Raw genomic sequence first — 23,485 nt, forward strand, 5'->3', positions numbered from 1 at the left:
ATGCCTGTGGGTGTGTTCATGCAGGCACTGGTTTCACTGGACCCTTGTTGTGGTCCTGTGAGGTGACAGTGGTCAGAGTCAGGTGAAACCCTGGTGAACGATGATCGCTGAGTCGTCTGAGGTTAATTTGTTGATCCTCCTGGGTACCGATGAAAGGGCAACATTATAGATTGGAGATAGGTGGCGCCGCAGACCCCCTCCCCTGTTGAGGGCTGGTTTTTCCACTTTCACATATATGGCCTCTTTTACTCCTCTCTCAAACCATCTATCCTCCCTGTCCAAAATCTTAACATTGCTGTCTTCAAAAGAGTGTGCCTTTTCCTTCAGATGTGGACAGACAGCTGAGACTGGACCTGAGGAGTTCACCCTTCTGTGTTGAGCCATGCGCTTGTTCACTGGTTGTTTTGTTTCCCCAATGTATAAGTCCTTGCATTCCTCACTGCATTGGACAGCATATATCAGGTTGCTCTTCTGATTGTGTGGTATCCTGTCTTTCAAAAGACAGGATACCACACAACCAGGGGCCGGATTCTCCAAAGGTTCTTCAGATTAAAATTTCTTCTTATGTTCCACTTTTTTTCTTAAGTTTGGGTTTAAGAAGAATCTTAAGATATTTTCGAATTCACAAACAAAATATTTTAAGAATCCAAACAAAAGATCTTAAGAATGTTCTCAACTTTATTCTTAAGATTTTTCTTAAGAATAAATGGGATTCTTGAAAGAAATTATCTTACTATTTTTCTTAAATAGTATCATAACTTTAAGACAGGTAAAGGTCATCTTAAGTAACCACATGCTTTGTGAAGGTAAGCTATTTTTCAAACATCTTTGATTAATTTAGAGCCAAATTTGATTATATAGCATAGATTAATGTAGTAATACCTTAATAATTTGACATAGTATATGTTAACAGAGAGATAATGGTTATCTAAACTGTAATTCAGCCTAATATCTAAGCCAGTATTTAGACACATATAGGCACATATATTGTTTCTGAGTCTATATGAGGACATATTGTTTAGCCACCAGTCACCACTCAAGTGTCAATTATATTTAGATTCTGTTAACTAATAGGTTAATAATATCGTCACTGTCCAATACAAAGTATGTATCTCAATTTTTGAGAAAACACTTTGATAACATCAAATCAAAGTTGAGACTATAATGGATATTGTTTTGTTGGATTTTAGATGGAGCTGCTGTGGGCTGCAGCTCGAGGCTGTTTGTTTACATAAAGAGAGAGTTGAGAAGTTCTTAAGTGGAAAAAATTAAGAAGTTCTTAAGATAATGTGCAGTTCTTAAGAAAATAATGGGGAACAGCACTTGAGAACATTCTTATGAACTTCTCATTTTTTCCTCTTACGAAACGTCTTAAGATTATTAGTAAGAAGTTTTTGGAGAATCTGGCCCCAGAAGAGCAAGCGAAACGTCTTCCTAAGACAAATACAAGTCCAGTTGCCTACAATTCAACTTTGCCCTAAGAGAACGATGACCTGGATAAATGAGAATATCCACAGACACGGAACATGAATATTCTTAAGTGCATCAATGAATACAACACATGCAGCAGGCAATTATGAAGTACCAAGTAAAATGCAATCAATCAATCAATCAAACTTTATTTATAGAGCACTTTTCAAACAGAAAATGTAGCACGGAGTGCTTTCCATGTTAAAAGCACTGAGGAAACACTGGATATATGGGATAAAAGTATGAAAACCTATAAGATAAGAATATAAAATGTATATAGAGAAATAAAAACATGAGATAAAAATATATAAGAGCATTAATAAAAGCTAAAATAAACATGTAAAAATATAAGAACATTTAGTTAAAAGCCAAAACAAAAGGTATAGGGAATAAGAAAAAAGTCAGGTTAAAATAAAAAGTATATTGAGAACATGAGTTAAAAGCCAAATTAAGTAGGTGGGTCTTGAGCCTATTTTTAAAAATATCAACGTTCTCTGCGGCCCTCAGGTCCTCCGGCAGGCTGTTCCACAGTCGGGGGCCATAAAACTGGAAAGATGCCTCACCGTGTGTTTGTGTTTTAACTCTGGGAATAGATAACAGGCCTGGAGGACCTGAGGGTCCGCGAGGGTTCATAAGGTAAAAGCAATTCAGAAAGATAAGAAGGCCTAAGACCCCTAAGACATTTAAAAACCATTAAGAGAACCTTAAAGTCGATCCTGAAACACACAGGGAGCTGCTGTACTCTGCGCCTGCCTCCTGGTCCTCGTCAGCTCTCGGCAGCTGAGTTCTGTAGAAGCTGTAAACTTGTGATGTTTCTTTTAGGAAGACCAGAAAGCAGGCCACTGCAATAGTCAATGCAATATTCTTGCATCAGCATCTCTGTGTTTGCCCAATGAACAAGAGTTTTCACACTCAACATAACTTTCTTTTTTAATTTTTAATTTTCTCATTTTTTTATGATCAAACTGTGATTTTTTTTTTTTTTTTTTTTTTTTTTACAACTTAACATTCTTGTCAGGGAAGGTTTTTTTTATTTTTATTTCCACACGAAGTTAAATATAATGTGTGTGTGTGTGTGTGTGTGTGTGTGTGTGTGTGTGTGTGAAATGGGCGGGGCTTAAAGCGGTATGTTATTTTAGGCCTGAAATTGATCCGGGTTGGTCAGAAGTTGCTTTATTTATTGTTTATTAGAAAACTCTTTCCAGAACAGCCTCAGAAGCTTCAGATCAATGTTTTTGATCACAACAGTAAACAAACTGTTTACAGAACAAGTTTTTTATAAACACAGAACATGAATATTCTTAAGTGCATCAATGAATACAACACATGCAGCAGGCAATTATGAAGTACTAATTAAAATGCAATGAACAAAAGTTTTCACACTCAACATAACTTTCTTTTTTTCAATTTTTAATTTTCAAATTTTTATGATCAAACTGATTTTTTTTTTTTTTTTTTTTTTTACTACCTAGCGTCTTGTCAGGGAGAGTTTTTTTTTTTTTTTTTTTTTTTTTAATTTCCACACAAAGTTAAACATAATGTTGATTGTGGTGTGTGTGTGTGTGTGTGTGTGAGAGAGAGAGAGAGAGTGAGTGAAAGAGAGAGAAAGTGTGTATATATGTATATAATGTATAAAGCTTCATTTGTAATATTTAAACTCCTACTATATTTGTTTTTTATGAACTACAGAAAGAAAGTTTTAGACTCTCAGCAGCCAAAATAAAATCAAAATAATTTACTTTGTGTGTTCAGCTAATGTGTGTGTGTGTGTGTGTGTGTGTGTGTGTGTGTGTGTGTGTGTGTGTGTGTAGGGGAGGGGTGCTGTGTGTCACTGCTAGACTGTTAGCTAGTGAATGTTGACAGTCATGTGACTTTGATACTGAGGCTCCGCCCCACTGACTGTGAGTCTAAATGTTGATGTGCAATGTATTTGTGGTTCAGAAAGGTTGACGTTCAACACATCTGTTGGTTTGCTGAGACGTAAAATGATGAAATTCGTTGTGGCGACTCAGTTGGTGGGCAGGTCGTGTTTGATCGAGCTGCAGCTTTCTGTTGATGTCATGCTGTTGAATGGATGAATCAGTACGTTTATTTAGATTTTCCTCTCTCCCTTCATCATTTCCTGCAAACAGAAATGAGTTCCTACGCGGTTCCATCCACATTTCTGTTTGACGACCTCCAGTTATCGTGGCCCAAACACAGCCTTCAGAGCCTCATACAGGGCAGGATATGGGTTGAGCTCCATGGGAGCATTCATGGCGGTGTTGTCATTCGTGTAGGAATATTGATCCCTCAAACCATCCTCATCAAACGTCTCGTCTGGAGACCTTTTACCCAGACAGGCTGCCAGATGGACTTTGGCTCGGCGCTCGAAGAAAAGGAGCACGATGGACAAGACCAAATTGACGATGGAGAATGAGAGAGTAAGTGGGACACGGTATGGGATGACGATACGGTTTCTTCTCGGGTGACCATGGTGACCTTCCAATACCAGATATTGACCCCATGCACCGTCCCGTGGTCCAAGAGGGCTGAGCTTGATGTCTGGGACCTGCATCGACGACGCCCTCATGGAGTTCCAGTCGTCGGGCAGCTTGGTGGGCTGGTGGTCAGGAGAGGGAATGGGACATTCATCTTTGTAACAGTAAAAGCTCCTGTCTTGAATCTCAATCAGTCCTGTTGCGATGCCGTACGCTGCCTCAGGACATATCATACAGTTCCATGGAGAATACAGGAGCACGTCCTCGATGGTGAACAGAGGTGTGAGGCGGCTGGTGGGCATCATCTCAGGTGTGATTGAGCCGTGAGCCACAATGATGATGTGAATATCTTCATTTCTGTCTACCCCGTTGATGTCTTTGGTCAGGAATTTAAAGTATGAGAAAAGTTTGAATAATTCCTGAGACATTGAATTTTCCCACAGCAACTTCCGGAGGGATTCGTCCTCACAGTTCTGTATTGTAAAGTTTATTAAATCCATCCATCCTGGTGAGTTTATGTCAGGGTTTTCAATACAGCACTGAATTCCAGCTAACTCCTTAAACAAGCCGCTGTAAGAGAAATCACCAAATAGAAGAAGTGAAGTGCTCTATCATACATCATCTATCACATTGCAGTGCGTTTGCAGTAGTAGTGGAATTTTATGACATTTTTTAAAAAAAAATAATTAGATCTTTGAGAGGATGCACCTTCTCAGTATTCATGAAATTCATGAGTTCCAGCAGTAAATACCTAAAGGTAAACACACACAGATCTTCAGGTCAAGGTGGACTCATCTCAGTTTCACAGATTTAGCCTGGCCACGTCCACCAACATGCTAATGTTTCAGGCGAGTGGAGGCGCGGAGGATGATGCTCTGATGAAGCCACTCGCCTGAAATGTTAGCATAAACATGTAGACACAACGTCTTGGCCTGAAGATCTGTGTGTGCATCTAAAACTAGATTTGAAAAATACATTCTGGTTAACTGAAATAAAAACAAAAACTAGACTTTAGAAAAAATGACTAAAATGAACTGAAACAATGTTGTGTGCATACAAAACTAACTAACTAAAATAAATTAAATGAATATATAACTACTAAATAGTCTTAATTTTTGTCAAATTTTCTCAACACAAAAAGCAGTTGCCTTCACAAAGTGTTGTGTTGAACTGAACTGTTTGAATCTGGTCCCTGACAGTCATCAATCTGATCATCTTAATCCTTTTATCAGCAAGAAAGAAAAAAAAACAAAAACAAAAAAACAGGAGCTGTAACAGAAACAAATGTTAGACATGTTGAGGAGCACAGAGAGAAAAGAGCCAGGTGGCAACAGGTGATGAGAGCAAATTACTAACATTACAGTCAAAAATTAAAGAAAAGACACCAGCAAACACACACACACATACACACACACACACACAACCTCAGAGCATGCAAACTCGACCAAGTCAAAGAAGTGCAGAAATGCAGCAGAGCTAAAGGCTGTGGAAGGTGCAGGTGCAGTAAGAATACATTTTTGTATTTTTCTGTATCGCAGAATGTCCAGTTCCAGACACTCACCAGATTTCATCCAGTTCACACCTGATCATTATAAATCTGTCCGTCAGTCTTTTAGCTTCATCTCTCAGATTCTCACTGGCCTCTTTCCCAGAATCCTTTTGGGCCAGTTCCACACTTTTCAGCTCAGTAACTGATAGTTCCAGTCCAGCTGCTGCCCTTGCCCCAATCTTAAAAGAATGAGACACATTTGTTTCCATAAAGCATCTTGGGTAACACTTTATAATGAGTACACACTAGTAAGCATTAGTTAAGCATTAATAAATATTGAATTCCACATATATAACGCATGAATACTCATTAGTATGTAGTTTATAAACAGTTATAAATGTTTTACTCATCATTTATAAGCACAGTAGTTATGGATTAGTAAACACTGAATTCATCATTTATAAAGCATGTTTCTGACATAAATACTCATTAGTATGTGGTTTATAATCACAGTTATAAATGTTTTACTCATCATTTATAAGCACAGTAGTTATGGATCAGTAAACACTGAATTCATCATTTATAAAGCATGTTTCTGACGTAAGTACTCATTATTGTGGTTTGTGGTTTATAATCACAGTTATAAATGTTTTACTCTTCATTAATAAGCTCATCTATATAAATGATGGATTCAGCATTTCTAAGTATTACATCACTTACCCACCAGGTATTTAGGATTTGTCAGTGGTTGGTAAGATCATTTAGAAAGCCTTTGCAAATAATGAACAGTCTATTTAGATGTACATGTCTGCATGCTCCACAATTCAGACATGTACTAATGGTTAGTGAGTGTGTTAGTAGATGTTTTATAAAATCTCTTTATAAAATAGATAGTCGCCACTTTAGATGAGCTCACACAAAATGCTTAATTAACGAGTAGTAAGTGCTTTGCAGCTGCCTGAATTCATGAATTCCTGCATAAATAACTGTTTATAAGCCATCCATTGGAAATGGAATTTGTCAACCCAAAGTTGGGTTATATTGACCCAGGATTGTAGTCATTATAACCAAAATTGGTTATTTATTATTATTTTTTTTAATTCCCTACCCAAAATGTAGTCTATATTAAAGAACCACTTTCAACTTATTTATAGTTAGAATTAGCATTGTATTGCATTACTATCTATCTATCTATACACACACCAGCCAAGCCGGCCTTTATTAGTCCCCTTGGGGAAATTCTTCCTCTGCAGTTCACCCATCCAGGGAGGAGTACTACTACTAGTAGTAGTACTACACCCGGTGCAGCAAGCTCACTACCCACTGTTGTAGAGAGTGAAGAGGAAGTGCAGTATCAGCAGCTATTTCAATTTTATGTCCATAGGTGGAGCCAAGCCCTGACTACAACCCAAGCCCGAAGACACACATCACTCACGGTTTTACACTGATAAATTATCAAGTTGTAAATTATTCAATAAATAGACAATAAATAGTTAGTGTATAAAATGTGCAAATATGCAATGTGCAAATATTCTGTGCAAACCAATAATAAAGTGCAAATATTGCAACTAAAGTGCCAAGTGCCATTATTAAAGTGCATAGTTAAGTTGTCTGTTCAAAGTGCATGTAGCACCCCAGCACTCTATAGTAGCCTTAAACACTTGCAAGCTAAGATGATGGGGTGTTGGGTTCGGTTTGTAAAGGTAGCTACCACGCAGGTTTACCTGTTTTGAGTAGAACTTTAAGTACTCTATGTATCCACCAATATTTACACACATGAAATGTACTTTAAATAACTGATCCCAGACAACTTCTGTAAATGATAGTAAATGACTTTACTGAGGTTTTTCTTTGCAATGTACAAATAACAAATAATATTTATGTTTTGGTGTAAGAAAAGAAAATGAATAAGAACACAAAACTCAAAGGACACACTTACTGTCTCTTTAAAATTCCAAAAGAATCGACTATGGCAATGTAAAACCCTGTAATTACCTGGCTGAATTGCCTTTTACACAAAATTCACCTTAAGTAAGAGCCAAATAGAAAAAATCCTTGTCTAAGCTAATTACTTGAAAATATGCAAAAACCTGTTTGCCAACAAACAACCAAATACAAGAAAATACGCAAATCTTCTCTTATACGCACCACTATGCCTATATAGCAGATAATCAAAGTTGGATCAAAACCTTAACCAAAATAGTTATAGCTTAATACTACAGCAGTGGGCCCACACACACACACACCCTCACACAAAATAACAAACGTTGCAGGCCTGTAGTTGCTCGGGTTCGGTGCGGCCGGTAGAATAGTAGAATAATCCGAACAAAGATGAGGAAAAGTCTGAACTTACAGTTTGACGTCCTACCACGTTTCTGTAGCAGTCCGGGGAAAACAGGGAATAACAGTCCACAGCGCGCAGTCCGGGGAAAACAGGGATGAGCAGTCCACAGCCGAGAGACGAAACCAGCAGCAGCGGAGATGAAATCCTCTTCAGAAAACTGTCGTACTTGCTCGTTATACACGAAGCAAAAACTGTCCTTCACACGAAGCAAACAGCAGTCTTCACACGAAGCAAACAGCAGTCTGTCTAGTCCGTAATGGCGCCCGCTACACTTCAGCTAGCGACTTATTAGCAGTTAGCACAAACACAGTTCACATCGAACTTTCAGCTCAATCCACCGTGATAAAAGCTGGAAAACGTGCTTGTCTACAGCTACATTAACTGGACATACGCTAGGCTAAAACATCCCAGCGATTTCTTAACTTTTCTCCCCTCTCTGTATTTCTCTCTCTTACTGCGTCTGTACCCGCTTTTTCGTTCTCTCGTTCTTCTTCACAACAACACCTTCCCGACATTTCTCTCCCCGCCCCTTCTGTTCTCTTCCGTACTACAACCAATCATCACAGGTGAAATTGACTGACTGACTCCGGGAACCAATCACAAACACAATATCATAAAATAAGGACTTAACCTGTGTTTTTTCACTAAATTACACTCAATTTACCTTAAACATATTATACAGCTACTTACAGAGAAAAACAACATTCACATTGTAACATCCAATCATATTTATGACTGAATTATTTTACCTTTCAGTGAACCATTTGTGTTTTCTTTTATTAAACTACATCACTTTTAGTTTAATTATTTGCTGAAGTTTCTACTCATATTACTTTAAGAGGGTAACATATTTATTTTATGAAAATAACATATTTTAAGGCCTGTGTATTTTACACCGGGCTACACCCTCCCCCTTCTAAAGCATTTGATGCCCTCATCAAATTTAAGGTTTAAATAACTGACTGAAAGGACTTAATCTAGCACAGTCAGAACACAAGGCCATGGAGTGACACCAGGTGGTTTGACATAGGCGGCGTCTTAAGTCTCTGTAGGTGCCACTTCCAACAAGCACACCATGACTGAAAACAATCAGTGTTTGATCGGAGGGTTTTCCCAGCTCATCATAACTCAGTCTAAGCACTGGTTTCTTCACTCTCCTTGAACACTCAGCTGGAAGCTCATCTTCTTCAGCTATTTCCTCCTCATTTCCATCTGCTCCCCCCTCTAGATCTCTGTCTGCATCTGGAGCAATGGTGGGAGGCAGATCAGCATCTGGAATATCATCAGTCTCCAGACTCTGGCCGACTCCAGCCAGATCCCTGGCTGGTGAAACAACTTGAACGTCATTTGTGACTTGGCTTAGGTGTCTTGGGCAGAACTCTGGCTGTGACAAGAGATCTTTCCACTCAACTGATATTTGTCTTGGTGGATCCACATCCTCATAGTCAGACTCTGAGGAGAGTGGCTCATCCTCATAATTAACAAACTGTGTTGATCTTTGAGCCAGTCTTTGTTGTTTCCTGGTTCCGGGCTTTTGTGAACTCTCTAGCTCATCATCCTCTGATGGCAGTCTCACTAGATAGCCGATGGGTAACAGATGATTGCGGTGCACTGTTTTTACAACTCCAGTCCCCCTTTCTGGTTTCACTTGGTAGACTGGAAGGTTTGGCATTTTTCCAACCACAATGTAAGGCATGGACCTCCATTTATCCTTCAGCTTGTGTTTTCCAGTGACACCGTAGTTTCTCAGCAGCACACGATCTCCTTCCTCCAAGACTTGATCCTTTACTAGTTTGTCATGTGCTCTTTTGTTTCTCTTGTGATTTTTGTCAGCAGCTTCAGTAGCAAGTTGGTAGGCTTTGTGAAGGTCTGCTTTCAACTTTGTCACATACTGCTGATACGTCACACTCTTTTCACTCTTATCAGACACTCCAAAACAGATGTCCACAGGTAAACGGGCTTCTCTGCCGAACATCAGCAGATAAGGTGAGTAACCAGTCGCTTCATTTCGGGTGCAATTATAGGCGTGCACCAGCTGACTGATGTTCTGACTCCACTTCTGCTTCCGCTTCGGATCCAGAGTTCCGAGCATGGATAGCAGTGTACGGTTGAATCTCTCGGGTTGTGGATCTCCTTGGGGATGGTAAGGAGTGGTTCTTGACTTATGAATCCCCAGCATTCTCAGCAAGTCTTGGATCAGTTTGCTTTCAAAATCCCGCCCTTGATCCGAATGTATCCGTGCGGGGAGTCCATAGTGCACAAAGTAGCGCTCACATAGAATCTTGGCCACTGTTGAAGCTTTTTGGTCTCTCGCAGGGAAGGCTTGGGCGTATCTGGTATAATGATCCGTCACAACAAGGATATTAGCAAATCCCTGAGAATCAGGCTCAAGGGATAGAAAATCAATGCACACTAGATCGAGTGGGCCTTTGCTGGTTATCTGGTTTAAAGGTGCAGCTCTCTGAGGGGGAGTCTTTCGTGCTACACATCTGCCACAGTTTTTTATGTACTGTCCCACTTCAGCTCCCATTTTAGGCCAGTAGAACCGGTCTCTTATGAGTTCAGTGGTCTTTTCCACTCCCAGATGTCCGGAGTCATCATGGAGCGACCTGAGCACAGTGGAGACATATTCTTTGGGAAGGACAAGTTGGTGTATTTCTGTTCCAGATGGTCTCTCGGTGACTCTGTAAAGCAGTTCATCAACTACCAGCAACTTATTTGCCTCTCGCTTCAGCAATGTGACTCCAGGATCCTCACCCTGAACTGAGTGGAATGAGTGTCCATCCTTGACTGCTTTCTTCACTGGAGAGATTACTGGGTCAGAATCTTGAGCACTGATAAGGTCTTTATGACTGATCTGGGTCAAACAACCATAGTCCAAGTGTGTGGGAAAAGCATAACACTCAGGGATAGCATCTGGGGAAACCCCTAACGGCTCTGCACAGTTGAGGGACTCTCCAGCTGGCTTCCTACATCTGATCTGTTTACAAAGAGCTTTGACACTTTCAGGGGGAATGTTTTGCCACTCATCACTGTTTGGAAGGGGGTTGCGTGACAGTGAGTCGGCATCAATGTTGCTGCTTCCTGGTCGATACTGGAGCGTGAAGTTGTATGTCGAGAGGGCGGCAAGCCAGCGATGACCAGTTGCATTTAACTTAGCAGTTGTGAGAATATATGTTAGAGGGTTGTTATCAGTCCTCACTGTAAAGCTCGCTCCATACAGATAATCATGAAACTTATCAACCACAGCCCATTTAAGTGCCAAAAACTCGAGTTGATGCACTGGATAGTTCTTCTCAGAGGAACTGAGCTTCCTGCTTGCAAAGGCAACGGGCCTCAACCCTTCTGGGTGTTCTTGGTTGAGCACTGCCCCTAAACCTTTAAAGCTGGCATCTATGTGTAACACATAGGGCTTTGCTGGATCAGCGAATGCTAGGACAGGTGTGTTGGTGAGACAATTAATGACCATCTCGAAGGCCTCTGTGCATGACTGATCCCACCTGTCCCCAAAGGGCTCACTCACTTTGTAGTATGTCTTGTCTGGTACTTTGGCTGTTTTTCTTTTCTTCTGAGTTGGTGGATAACCCTTGCACAGTTCTGTAAGAGGTCTGACTATGATGGAGTAGTTCTTTATGAAGCGACGGTAATACCCACAGAATCCTAAAAAGGACTGCAAGGAGGGCAAATCAGTGGGCTGCTTCCAGTGGGTTACCGCTTCAACTTTAGCAGGGTCTGTGGCGATTCCATTCTCTGACACAATGTGTCCCACATAGGTCACTTGGGGTCTGCAGAACTGACATTTGTCAATCGACAGCTTCAGACCAGTCTCTTCCAGTCTGTCGATCACCTTAAGTAGTCTTTGTTCGTGCTCTTCCAGGGTTTTGCCGAACACAATAAGGTCGTCCAAATATACTATGACCTCAAGCATGTGCATGTCTCCAACTGCCTTCTCCATAAGTCTTTGGAATGTTGCCGGGGCCCCTGTGATCCCCTGTGGCATCCTCTCAAATTCATAAAATCCCAGTGAACATATGAAGGCAGTTTTCTCTTTATCTTCTTCTACCATTGGGATCTGGTAGTAACCGCTGCGCAGATCCAACACTGAAAACCACTTGCTTCCAGACAGACAGTCCAACGCGTCATCAATGCGTGGCACTGTGTACTGATCAGGGATTGTTCTTCGGTTCAATGTCCGATAGTCCACACACATGCGCAGTTGTCCATTCTTTTTACGCGCCAGGACAATGGGCGACGCATAGGGGCTTCTAGATTCCTTTATTATCCCCGCTGCCAAAAGTCCCTGAAGGTGGCGTCGAAGGTCTTCTAGGTCAGCAGGTGATACACGGCGAGACCTTTCTCTGAATGGAGTACTATCATTTAGCCGTATGTGATGTTCCACTCCTTTGGCTAATCCAACATCCCACTCTTCTGTTGAGAACACGTTGGACCTCTTAGAAAGTTTTTGTCTTAGTCTTTCTTTCCACTCATGTGGAATGGGGGAGTCTCCAAAATCAAACAGTGATGCATCAATCTTGGAGGAAGTCTCTGAGTTTGAACTTGGGGCTTCGGTCACCATATCAGCTACATGCAGGTGTGCAATCACGGTGCCGATGGGAATGGAGGTTGCCTTTAATGACTCATTACGTAACAGCACCAGGAACTTGTTCTTGTTCATGTCTTTTGTGAACAGGACAGTTGGCTGAACAAACACACTTGAAGGGAGAGCTGGTGAAAGAGCTCGCTCTGTGATGAGGATGCTGTCTTCCAAAGTGTGTCTCTCTTTGACTTTGCAGGTAGCTATGTACTCCCGTCCTGCAGGAATGACAAGAGGACCAGGACCAAACCACTTCACTTCAGCTACAGGGATGTCTTCAAGAGTGACTTTGAGGGACTTTGTTGTAGGAAAGGGTTGGGATTGCTGCTCAGGCACACATACTCTTGCTGACCGGATGTTATCTGGGTCAACAGTTTGCTCTCTGGATGTGTAGGGTCTGATATTATCAACATTAGTTCCCACCAGCACAGGGATGTTGTCTGAACAGCGGGGATCTGGGCACACCAAGGCCAGAACAGGGACTGACTTGGCTTTGCCTGGTTTTCTCTCAGGGAGCTCCAACTCAACTTGAATGTAGCCTCTGTAGGGGTAGCTGCTGTCTGACTCACTAAGGCCCCATATGGCTAAACTACTGACTGGATGTATAGGCACATGAGACAGATGCTTGACATACCAACTCTCGAAGATTATTGTCACTTGTGATCCACTATCAAGGAGAGCAGTACATGTTTGGCCGTCAACTTTTACACTGGCTGTGGAGGGTGGCCCTATTAGTCCTTCTGGCAGAGAGTTAGTTTGAACATCCACAGCACTCCTCTTTACACTGACATTATGAGTGTTCTCTGCAGTAGGTGCAGCACTTGAGTCTCTCTGACTTGTCCTCAGCTGTCTTTGAGCACGGATGAGTTTTTGTATCACCTTTTGGTAGTTTTCTGGAGAGCTACATTTGTTAGCATAATGCCCGTCTTCACCACAACGGTAACAGAAGTCACGTGAATCTCTTTGCGATGAGGCTCTCGGCCTACTGTGGCTAGGCAGAGGACCTTGGCTGGGTTGTGCTTCTTTGGAAACCGGGGTGGGTTTAATTGACATGACTGTGATCTGTTTCCTCAGCTTTCTCACCTCTTTCTTTAAGGCTTGGAGGTCTTTATCTTCACCTGAGACATCCGCCTCAGTAGTGGCAACTGGTTCTGGGACAGGCGAGGGAACAGACTGTGTTGTTGACGAAGCTGTGAGCTCAGTGACGTGTGATTTCAGTTCTTGTATCTCTGCTCTGAGGTCTTTTATTTCGGTCTCTGCTGGTATTGTAACAGTTTTGACATGTACGGACTTGGTTGGGTTCAACTTGTGGCGGGAGGCTTCATACTCCTCCTCAATACGGATCTCATTTAACAGCTGCAGAAATGTGGGTGGATTATCTCTGCGCTCTCTGAGCCTGAGGTTTAAGAGCATCATGTCCGATCTGGTGGCACCTTTAATAAGTTGGTCAAGGCGTGCTCTATCTGTTGAAGCGGGTGGCAAGCCTCCTTTCTGAACCACTTTGTTCAGGGCTCTCTCCATTCTTCTCAGAAATGCTGAAAGTTTCTCACCATGTTGCTGAACCATCATTCTGAAGGCAAAATAGAGCTCTTCGCCTGTTTCAGCTGTGCCGAAAGTGTTCTCAATCACATCAATGTACTCTTTAGGAGTTGCGTCTGGGTTGTTGAATCGAAAGGCTTGCAGGATCTCTAGTGCAGGACCCTTCACACTTTCCATTATTTTCATCCTTTTTTCTCTGTCTGGGCGATCACACTCCTCTATCATGAGTCGAGCTTGCTCTATCCAATTATCCAGCTGCTCTTCTCCAGGAGGTGTGGGGACAACACCCGAGAAAGTTCGCAGTCTCCGGAATGAGATACTGTCACTGTTAAGCTTAGATGTTTTCTGCATGAGGTCTCCCACTGCTCTGATAATGGCCTCAGGTGTGGATGTTCGGAGTGGGGAAACAAAATCAGGTGCTTGTGGCTGCTCTTGTGCAGCATTCCCTACTTGTTCCTCAGTGGACACATTTCCCTCCTCAGAAGATCCAAAAATCCTCCATGTGGAATTACTCCCCTCCATTAACACATCCAAAGGAATGGCTTTTGGGTTGACATCCTCGCTGCATTCGCACAATACAGTAAGGCCTTGACACTGAGGATCATACATCCTTCCTCTGACCTTAACACGTCCTAAAGCTTTTATGGACTGCAAGGTTTTTTCAATGGAGTCGATATCCGTATCTTCTGGGACACCTTTGACCAATATGGCATGCAAGGGGTTAATGCCTTCTCCTTTGCACCAGTGCTGTAGTTGTTGTGCCATTTTTGCTTTTGACTGTTAACTGGACTTTACTGTTTGATTGAGCTTATACTGCTCTGAGTTTAGGAAAATCACGTTTATTGAGATAATGACTGAAATAAAGTGTTTTTAGCTTAGATTAATGAACTTATGAACTAAAATATCACAGATTTAATTTATTTTCTGATGTATTGTCTCTATTTTACTATTTATCTTACTCGTTGTCTGGGTCAGAATGTGGAACGAAACTAAACAATCCCAGCGGTGCCTCCATTTTTATGTAGCACCCCAGCACTCTATAGTAGCCTTAAACACTTGCAAGCTAAGATGATGGGGTGTTGGGTTCGGTTTGTAAAGGTAGCTACCACGCAGGTTTACCTGTTTTGAGTAGAACTTTAAGTACTCTATGTATCCACCAATATTTACACACATGAAATGTACTTTAAACTAGAGGATATAAAGTTTCTGAAGAAACTTTGATGTGCTTGCCTTGCGAGCGCCTAGACATGTGCAAACTGCCAGCCCTATGCTGTTTGTGGATTGTGTGGTGTTGTGGCTCTTGCCCAGGCGGGGAGTTGAACCCTGGTCTCCTGCATGGCAGGCAGAGACACTATCCACTGTGCTACTGGGGCTTGTGTGGGTGGAGCCAGAAATGAGGCTCTAAGAAGCACACAGCATGAGTGATAGTGCTGCTTCTGTGAAAAATCACCTAAAAGTAGTGGTCAAACAAATGCTTCTTTGTCAATGATAGTAAGTCCGAGCAGAAAATAAAATGTACCATGAGAAAGGCAAGGCTTTGGGCTTTCAAAGTTTGTCAAAATTATTTCCCAACTCCAAAAAAATACCCACCCTAGAGCGAGTTGAAAAAGTGTGTCTTTCTGCTTCTCTCCTGAGACTTTGCATTCCAGATATAATGGGAGTCTATGGGGGAGAGAGCTGGCACTCCTGCCTCGTTAAGGGTCACAGTTTAAAAAGTTGAAGCTACTTTGCTTTTGTATTTACATTTTTCAAAGCAGAACTAGTTTTCCTACTACTTTCCAAAAAATTATGCATGTGCAGTGAAAATTGTGGCCAGGAGAGCAAGTTAAAGACAAAAGTTTTAGGCGAATTTTAAGGGCTGCTCCACTCTAGCCATCAGGTCTCTCACTCTAGCTCACGCAATACACACTCATTCAAAAGTCAGAGGCGGCTCAAAAATAACTCCAAACTTAAACTGTGTTTTATGGCAAACTAAAGCAGACATGAAAAATTGAAGATGACACACATAAAGTTGAACATCTGCTGAGTCATTTAAGCTTTGAATGGAGTCTGTGGGCCAAAGAATGAGGGAGCTGTGAGGCTTTGAAAATGCATGAGTGTCTGCCGATTTCCCATTCTTTTTCAATGAGGGCAAAATCGTGATTTAAATCGTGAATTATGAAAAATCGCAAAGTCTGATCGCTTTGAAAATTGACACACCTCTTCTTCTCCACAAGACGCACATTTTTCGTATTTGGTGCGTGGATGCAGGTCAAAAGCTCTGGGCCCTGGAGCCTTCTGAAGTTTTGGCCATTCATTTCGGATGGCCAGAATTTTCAGGAAAATTGGAATTTTGAGAATTCCGTGGGTCGGATTCCTTATAAAAGTAATAGCACACCTCTCCCAATGGGGCCACACATTTTCCCAATTCATTGTGTGGGCCTAAAACCAAAGCTGTAAGAGGAGTAGCGCGCCGAAAACGTGCAGAATAATAAACTATAATAATAATAATAAAAATAATAAGTATGCAGGATTTTAAGATGTGTTGCCTTTTCAAGGCAAGCACATAATAACTGATCCCAGACAACTTCTGTAAATGATAGTAAATGACTTTACTGAGGTTTTTCTTTGCAATGTACAAATAACAAATAATATTTATGTTTTGGTGTAAGAAAAGAAAATGAATAAGAACACAAAACTCAAAGGACACACTTACTGTCTCTTTAAAATTCCAAAAGAATCGACTATGGCAATGTAAAACACTGTAATTACCTGGCTGAATTGCCTTTTACACAAAATTCACCTTAAGTAAGAGCCAAATAGAAAAAATCCTTGTCTAAGCTAATTACTCGAAAATATGCAAAAACCTGTTTGCCAACAAACAACCAAATACAAGAAAATACGCAAATCTTCTCTTATACGCACCACTATGCCTATATAGCAGATAATCAAAGTTGGATCAAAACCTTAACCAAAATAGTTATAGCTTAATACTACAGCAGTGGGCCCACACACACACACACCCTCACACAAAATAACAAACGTTGCAGGCCTGTAGTTGCTCGGGTTCGGTGCGGCCGGTAGAATAGTAGAATAATCCGAACAAAGATGAGGAAAAGTCTGAACTTACAGTTTGACGTCCTACCACGTTTCTGTAGCAGTCCGGGGAAAACAGGGAATAACAGTCCACAGCGCGCAGTCCGGGGAAAACAGGGATGAGCAGTCCACAGCCGAGAGACGAAACCAGCAGCAGCGGAGATGAAATCCTCTTCAGAAAACTGTCGTACTTGCTCGTTATACACGAAGCAAAAACTGTCCTTCACACGAAGCAAACAGCAGTCTTCACACGAAGCAAACAGCAGTCTGTCTAGTCCGTAATGGCGCCCGCTACACTTCAGCTAGCGACTTATTAGCAGTTAGCACAAACACAGTTCACATCGAACTTTCAGCTCAATCCACCGTGATAAAAGCTGGAAAACGTGCTTGTCTACAGCTACATTAACTGGACATACGCTAGGCTAAAACATCCCAGCGATTTCTTAACTTTTCTCCCCTCTCTGTATTTCTCTCTCTTACTGCGTCTGTACCCGCTTTTTCGTTCTCTCGTTCTTCTTCACAACAACACCTTCCCGACATTTCTCTCCCCGCCCCTTCTGTTCTCTTCCGTACTACAACCAATCATCACAGGTGAAATTGACTGACTGACTCCGGGAACCAATCACAAACACAATATCATAAAATAAGGACTTAACCTGTGTTTTTTCACTAAATTACACTCAATTTACCTTAAACATATTATACAGCTACTTACAGAGAAAAACAACATTCACATTGTAACATCCAATCATATTTATGACTGAATTATTTTACCTTTCAGTGAACCATTTGTGTTTTCTTTTATTAAACTACATCACTTTTAGTTTAATTATTTGCTGAAGTTTCTACTCATATTACTTTAAGAGGGTAACATATTTATTTTATGAAAATAACATATTTTAAGGCCTGTGTATTTTACACCGGGCTACATGCATTTTCTACCAACCCTGTTGTGCAATATTTTCAAGCAAAGCTATCAGTCACTAGTAATGAAGTGCTCTTCGTTACACAAACTGTTCGTAAAGTATTCAATCAATCAATAAGGAATCAATCAATCAAACCCAAGTCTCTGACCCAACAATGGGTTACTCTCATAAAAAAATAATAACCCAGAAATATTACCCAACTCAAAAAACCCACAAATTGGGTTAAAATAAAATCCTTTTAACCCAAGAAATGGTTATGGCTCTGGAAAAATAACCCAGAAATGTAACCCAACACAAGTAACGCAGAAAGAAAGTGTTTTTAGAGCGTAATGAAAGACTTAAATATCATGGAGTATATCGATGGGAGAAAACATAGAAATAGCGACAGAAGAAGAAGAAGAAGAAGAAGAAGAAGAAGAAGAAGAAGAAGCAGAAGAAGAAGACTTCGTCTGTTTTTCCGGCAGACCAGACGCCTATACGCGTGCTGCTGCCCCCCGCGGCTGAGTGTCGCATTACGTCAGAGAGTGGAATACGCCGAAACACGGGAACATGCCAAGTAAAGGTTGTCACACACCGGCATGTGTAGCGAAATAGCGGGACAAAAGTGCGAAAAAAAACTCACCGGCGAAAATTTCGCCTTTAACTATTCACACCAATCAGCGATGCGAATGTGTGTATTACAAAATATGAATCCCACATAAAATATTGAGTTAACCTCCGATGAGGACCTTGTCATTATTGAATTGTTTCTCCATCCAAAGAGGAGATTTTGGGTCCACCTGCTTTTACAGAGCAGGGACAGAGATGAGGAATCCCACCTGCTGATACAGGAATTCAAACTGTATCATGAGCGTTTCCCAACTTATTTTGGGATGTCTGTAGGACAGTTGGAGACTCTCCTGGGTCTGCTGGCACCGCATCTAGAGAGACAGAGAACCAACTATGGGGATCCCACTGACCCAGAGCAGAGCCTGGCTGTCTGTGTGAGGCAGGCTGTCAGGATGTTTTAGTGGGCAGCTCCTGAGGAGAGACGCTGCCTCTCCTGCAGCCTCTGACCTCATGTTGTTGTTGGGAATGGAGGCTGCTGATTGGCTGCTGCAGTTTGTTCACCTAGAAAAATCGAGCTTGTTGCGAAAAATAAATCTGTCGCATTTCAACTTTTCGTATTTCGCATTCTGTGTGCAAGTACTGGTTGCATGTTATGAGTTTGAAAAAATACGAAATATTCGCACGAAAATAACGCCGTTGGTGTGTAAGGACCTTAACATGTAAACGGAATATTCCAGTTGCTGCAGCGCAGGAATATTGACCTGAACCGGGATATGGTGTGCATGTAAACGTGGTCATTGTTCAAGAGTGGAAGTGATATTCAGCATTTTCATGATGGTCTACACTTACTTTTCCAGCTGCCTTCACTACAACAGAGAGATCTCCATCAGCGACCAGGCTGCCCAGGGCGCCCTCAGGAACAAGGACACCAACACCCGTTTGAAGACCCGACCACCACCAAATGTCTGATTCAGGATTGGCCAGTTTTTTGGTCAGTTCAGTCACCTTGGGAAGTGACTTGAAGTTGTCATTCCACTTCAGCCCACTACGTTTTGCCAGTGCCTTTACAATGCTGTCCAACACATATTCTTCTACAGCCTTTTCTTCGCTCTGTCCTCTGCTTTCCAGTAAGTTCAGATGAGATCTGATCTTTGCTTCATGCTCATTGAGCTTCTCAACAGCATCAGTTGCTTTTCTGCATGTGCTACTTGAATTGATATATTTCCCAGTGTCTGAACCCAGACTGGTAGCAGCACCAAGTCCTGCCAAAAGAGGGACCTTAACACCTCCTGTGAGGGCGGTTGGTGTCCCTGCACTGAGCAGAGAGAAAGAGCCTCCAACATCGTCACTGGTCGTAGCGGTCTTCCTGATGTCCTCCAGCTCAGAGGCCAGCTCCTCCAGTCTCTGTGCACAATATATTAGTTGGTCCAGGCAGGAGTAGATCTCTGTTATGAGCTGATCTGCGATCTCCATGGTGTCAGCTGGAGGGCGGAGCTCTGCAAGAACATCAGATAATATTGATTGATTTGTTTATTTTTTTTCAGAGTAGGAATTTCCTTCTTTATTTTATCTTTGTCCTGCATGTAAAGAAAGAAGCAAGTATTTCAAACTGGTACATGGTGTTCAGCCTTCTCATGAATCCAGTCAGGACTGGATTAGTTTGCTTACAGGGAAGTCTGTGTCTTTGAAGCGTGTTGAGGTTTAGTCCGTCTTGTCTTCCTTCACCCTGTGAGACCAGAACCATCACAGAGTCACCAGCACACTCTCATTCTTTACAACTACAGTTTATTGAACCTTCTGACAAATAAATAAAAAGAAATAAAACTCATCATACATGACTCCAATAATTTAACATGTTAAATTATTATTATTATTTTAAAATTGTAAATTACTTATCAAACAGACCTAACAATGCAGCTACCAATGAATGTGCAGTAGAATGCATGTGATAACATAGATTGAAAAATAAGCCAGAGTGATATCTCTTCTCTGAATAGACAAGCTAAGCCAGTGTGCTGCTGTTAGTCAGTGAAAATAGAGCAGAGTGGCAACTCTTCGCTTTGTTACACAATCTCTGTTAATGCGCTGCTGTAACCTGGAAATCTTCTGTGCTTTTGCCAGACATACGATCATATTCCAAAACAGCATTTCATTCAAATTATGTAAAATTCTGCCATATTCCACGTAGCGGCGCAACTTGGTGGGTGTTTATTTATTTAGGCTTAACTGGGACCTGAGTGCTAATTTCGTACCACTAACATGTAAATGTGACCTGGTATGACAATAAAGTTCCTTGAATCCGTTATCCTGGTAATTTCTGCTCTGACGACGTGCTAACATCCGTGCTAACTCGCACTGGCTCTGCCTCGTCATCGAGCCGCGGCTCGGTCGGCTCGCCGGGGATGCACTCCCCTCGGCCTGGGGGTGAACGAGCGGGCTCATCCCCTCCTCCAGTGCTCCTCCGACTTCGGAAAAAGAAAGTGTTCACGTATCGACCATAAGATGTCGCCATTGCGCTTTCAACCGTATCACCAGATGCGGTTAAAAGCTCTATATACCGTCTTTGGTATCACTGTTTCTGGTGCATAAAAAAAAAAAAAACTATTTAAAATAAATAAACAAGCGGACAAGTCAAGTTAAGTCAAGCCAAGTTTATTTCATCCATTAAAATGGAAATTACAGTGCTTATACCCACCGTCATGCCCCCACAAGACCTCAGTTTAAAAGTAAATAGTGTGTGCATGCCTATAGTTACAGGCCTAGATTAACATCAGATTCGCACACGCAAAAAAAGATAATAAATTAACATTAAGTACTCCCATATGACTAAAAAGGTTCTCCAAATGTACGTTTAAAGTGCTTGTTGTGCTGCCTAACCGCCTGAGGTATAAAGGAGAGAGCATACCGCTTAGTGCGTGTCACCGGTGGCCTTAACCGGCCACTATCCATAACCTCTCTGCTCCAACAGCATGAAGAGGCTGACGAGAGTCCTGCATGATCTTGGATGCCAGTTTTTTTGCCACTGTAGTTGCCCAGCTATTCTGCCCGCCCTTTTGTTCAGTTTATCAATCCCACTCTTGTCAGTGACCCCCACATTCCCACCCCAGCCCACAACACAGGAGCTCCACACACTGCATATGACAGACATAAAAAACATATCCAGTACATCAGGATTTACATGAAAAGACTGTAACTTCCTCATGCAGTAAAGTCGTGGACTCAGTTTGTCCAGCAGTGATGTAATATGGTCAGACCATGTCAACTTCTCATTAAAAACAACACCCAGGTGTTTCTATGTCTTCACTCTTTCTACAGCTGTGCCTTTAATTTCCACAGCATCAGCTGCCCTCTTGTTTCTCCTAAAATCAATCACTAGTTCTTCTGTTTTCTTGACATTGAGCTCCAGGAAATGACTTTCACAATAATCCACAAAAGCTTTTATCTCATTTCTGTAGTAACTATCATTGTCATCTTCAGTTAGACCTAGTAATGCAGTATCATCTGCAAATTTCACTCCTTGGCAACCTGCATGCTGAGAGCGGTCGTCCACTGTGTAAATGGTGAATAGGAATGGTGATAGGACTGTACCTTGGGGAGAACCTGTATTTGTAATGATTTTCTCTGACTTAATACTTGAATTTAATCTAACAAATTGGGTCCTATTTTCCAAGAAATTTAAAATAAAATAAATGAACACTCCTGGCACCTTCATATTTAGGAACTTTTGTACCATAATGTGCGGTCGAATCGTATTAAATGCTGAACTAAAATCGTAATATAAAATTCTCACACAGCGCCCACTGGTGTCCAGGTGAGCATAAATGCTGTCCAGTTTACAAACAGTAGCATCCTCTGCCCCCTTGCTCTCTGATGTGCAAACTGGCAGGGGTGGAGGTATTTCTCCACAAAACTATTCTCTCACACACTTTCATTGCAAGTTAGGGCCACTGGTCTCAGGTCATTCATACACTCAACTGCTTTCTTTTTAGGTACGAGCGTGATTGGCTGGATGGTCACCGTTAATCCATTCTGTACTGACGCCACAAAGGAACATTACCAAGTTTGATCCGCGCCCAAGCACTCCGTATCGTGCTTGAATACAGCACACTTCCCCCGCTCTGCACGGTTGGAGGGGGTGTGCTTCAGCGCGGTACGGGCGCATACACGAGCACATGCACGGTCACGCACGCAGTGCACGGACATAAATCATGCAACTTTCCTCCTGCCTCTGCAAAACTGTTTAATGTGCGCAGCGCGATTACCGGCGAATGGCCGCGTTGCGCAATCAGTAATCAGCCATGTTGTCTGTGTGGCTGTCCGTTGTGCTGCTGCAACCGCGTTTAAACAAAAGTCGGTTTATAATGAAAGTACAGCAGGCTGTGTGCGGAGATCCGGCACCACGCAGGCACCGGCCGCGGTGCCGCACAGTGCACGGCCACCCGGTCAGGTCTGGTCTGCCGGATCTGCCAGGTGCCGCTCCGGCTGTCAGTTGGACCTTTCTGAAGGAGGAGGAAGTTACCTCCAAAACTGTCAAAGCCTGTCAAGGCTTTGTGCACACACAAAGTTTATTTATTTATTTATTTATTTTCTTAACCCTGTTCACAGGAACGCGTGCTTCTCATGAACTTCAGAGCAAATAAAATGAAACCAAATAAAGTAATCCCTTCATGTGATCTGTTCAGAATACCACCAGTTTAAACTGGAGTGGAATCCAGTTGCTCATGGTTTGTACTTTAACTGTGATTCCAGCTGTAAATAAACTAAAAGTGTGAATTAGTCTGTTCATCTTACCTGTTTCACAGTGGCGTGAGGTCAGGTGTGTCGTCCGAGGCTCTCTCCTTCAGTAACGGAGGTTTTATGGAGCAGAGATGAAGGTGGCGGCGGGACCCCGACTCTCCAAAAGAGAGAGGCAACAAAAAGAGAAGAAAGAGGAAGTGATTTCCTGTATGTATCTGAGTGGGTGAGGCTCACCACAGTTTCCTGTTCAAACACACACACACACACAACTGAGGTCCATTT

General features: G+C 42.0%; 1 protein-coding gene across 2 annotated transcripts; it reads right to left on the minus strand.

The window, feature by feature from the left end:
• Window positions 1-2,952: 2,952 nt before the first annotated feature.
• Window positions 2,953-20,228, minus strand: LOC115363518 (uncharacterized). 2 transcript variants are annotated; one of them, XM_030057778.1, is made up of 4 exons: window positions 20,135-20,228; window positions 19,316-19,962; window positions 5,512-5,678; window positions 2,953-4,520 (listed from the first exon to the last, which is right to left on the minus strand). In XM_030057778.1, the coding sequence occupies exons 2-4, from the start codon at window positions 19,937-19,939 to the stop codon at window positions 3,653-3,655; spliced, it is 1,659 nt and encodes a 552-aa protein (XP_029913638.1). In that variant the 5' UTR covers window positions 19,940-19,962; window positions 20,135-20,228; the 3' UTR covers window positions 2,953-3,652. The 2 variants fall into 2 exon arrangements, with proteins under 2 accessions (XP_029913638.1, XP_029913639.1); XM_030057779.1 differs by having other exon boundaries at window positions 19,472-19,962; window positions 20,135-20,226.
• Window positions 20,229-23,485: the final 3,257 nt, after the last annotated feature.

Source organism: Myripristis murdjan, chromosome 8 (assembly GCF_902150065.1).
Source record: "Myripristis murdjan chromosome 8, fMyrMur1.1, whole genome shotgun sequence".
In the NCBI taxonomy this organism is placed as follows: Eukaryota; Metazoa; Chordata; class Actinopteri; order Holocentriformes; family Holocentridae; genus Myripristis; species Myripristis murdjan.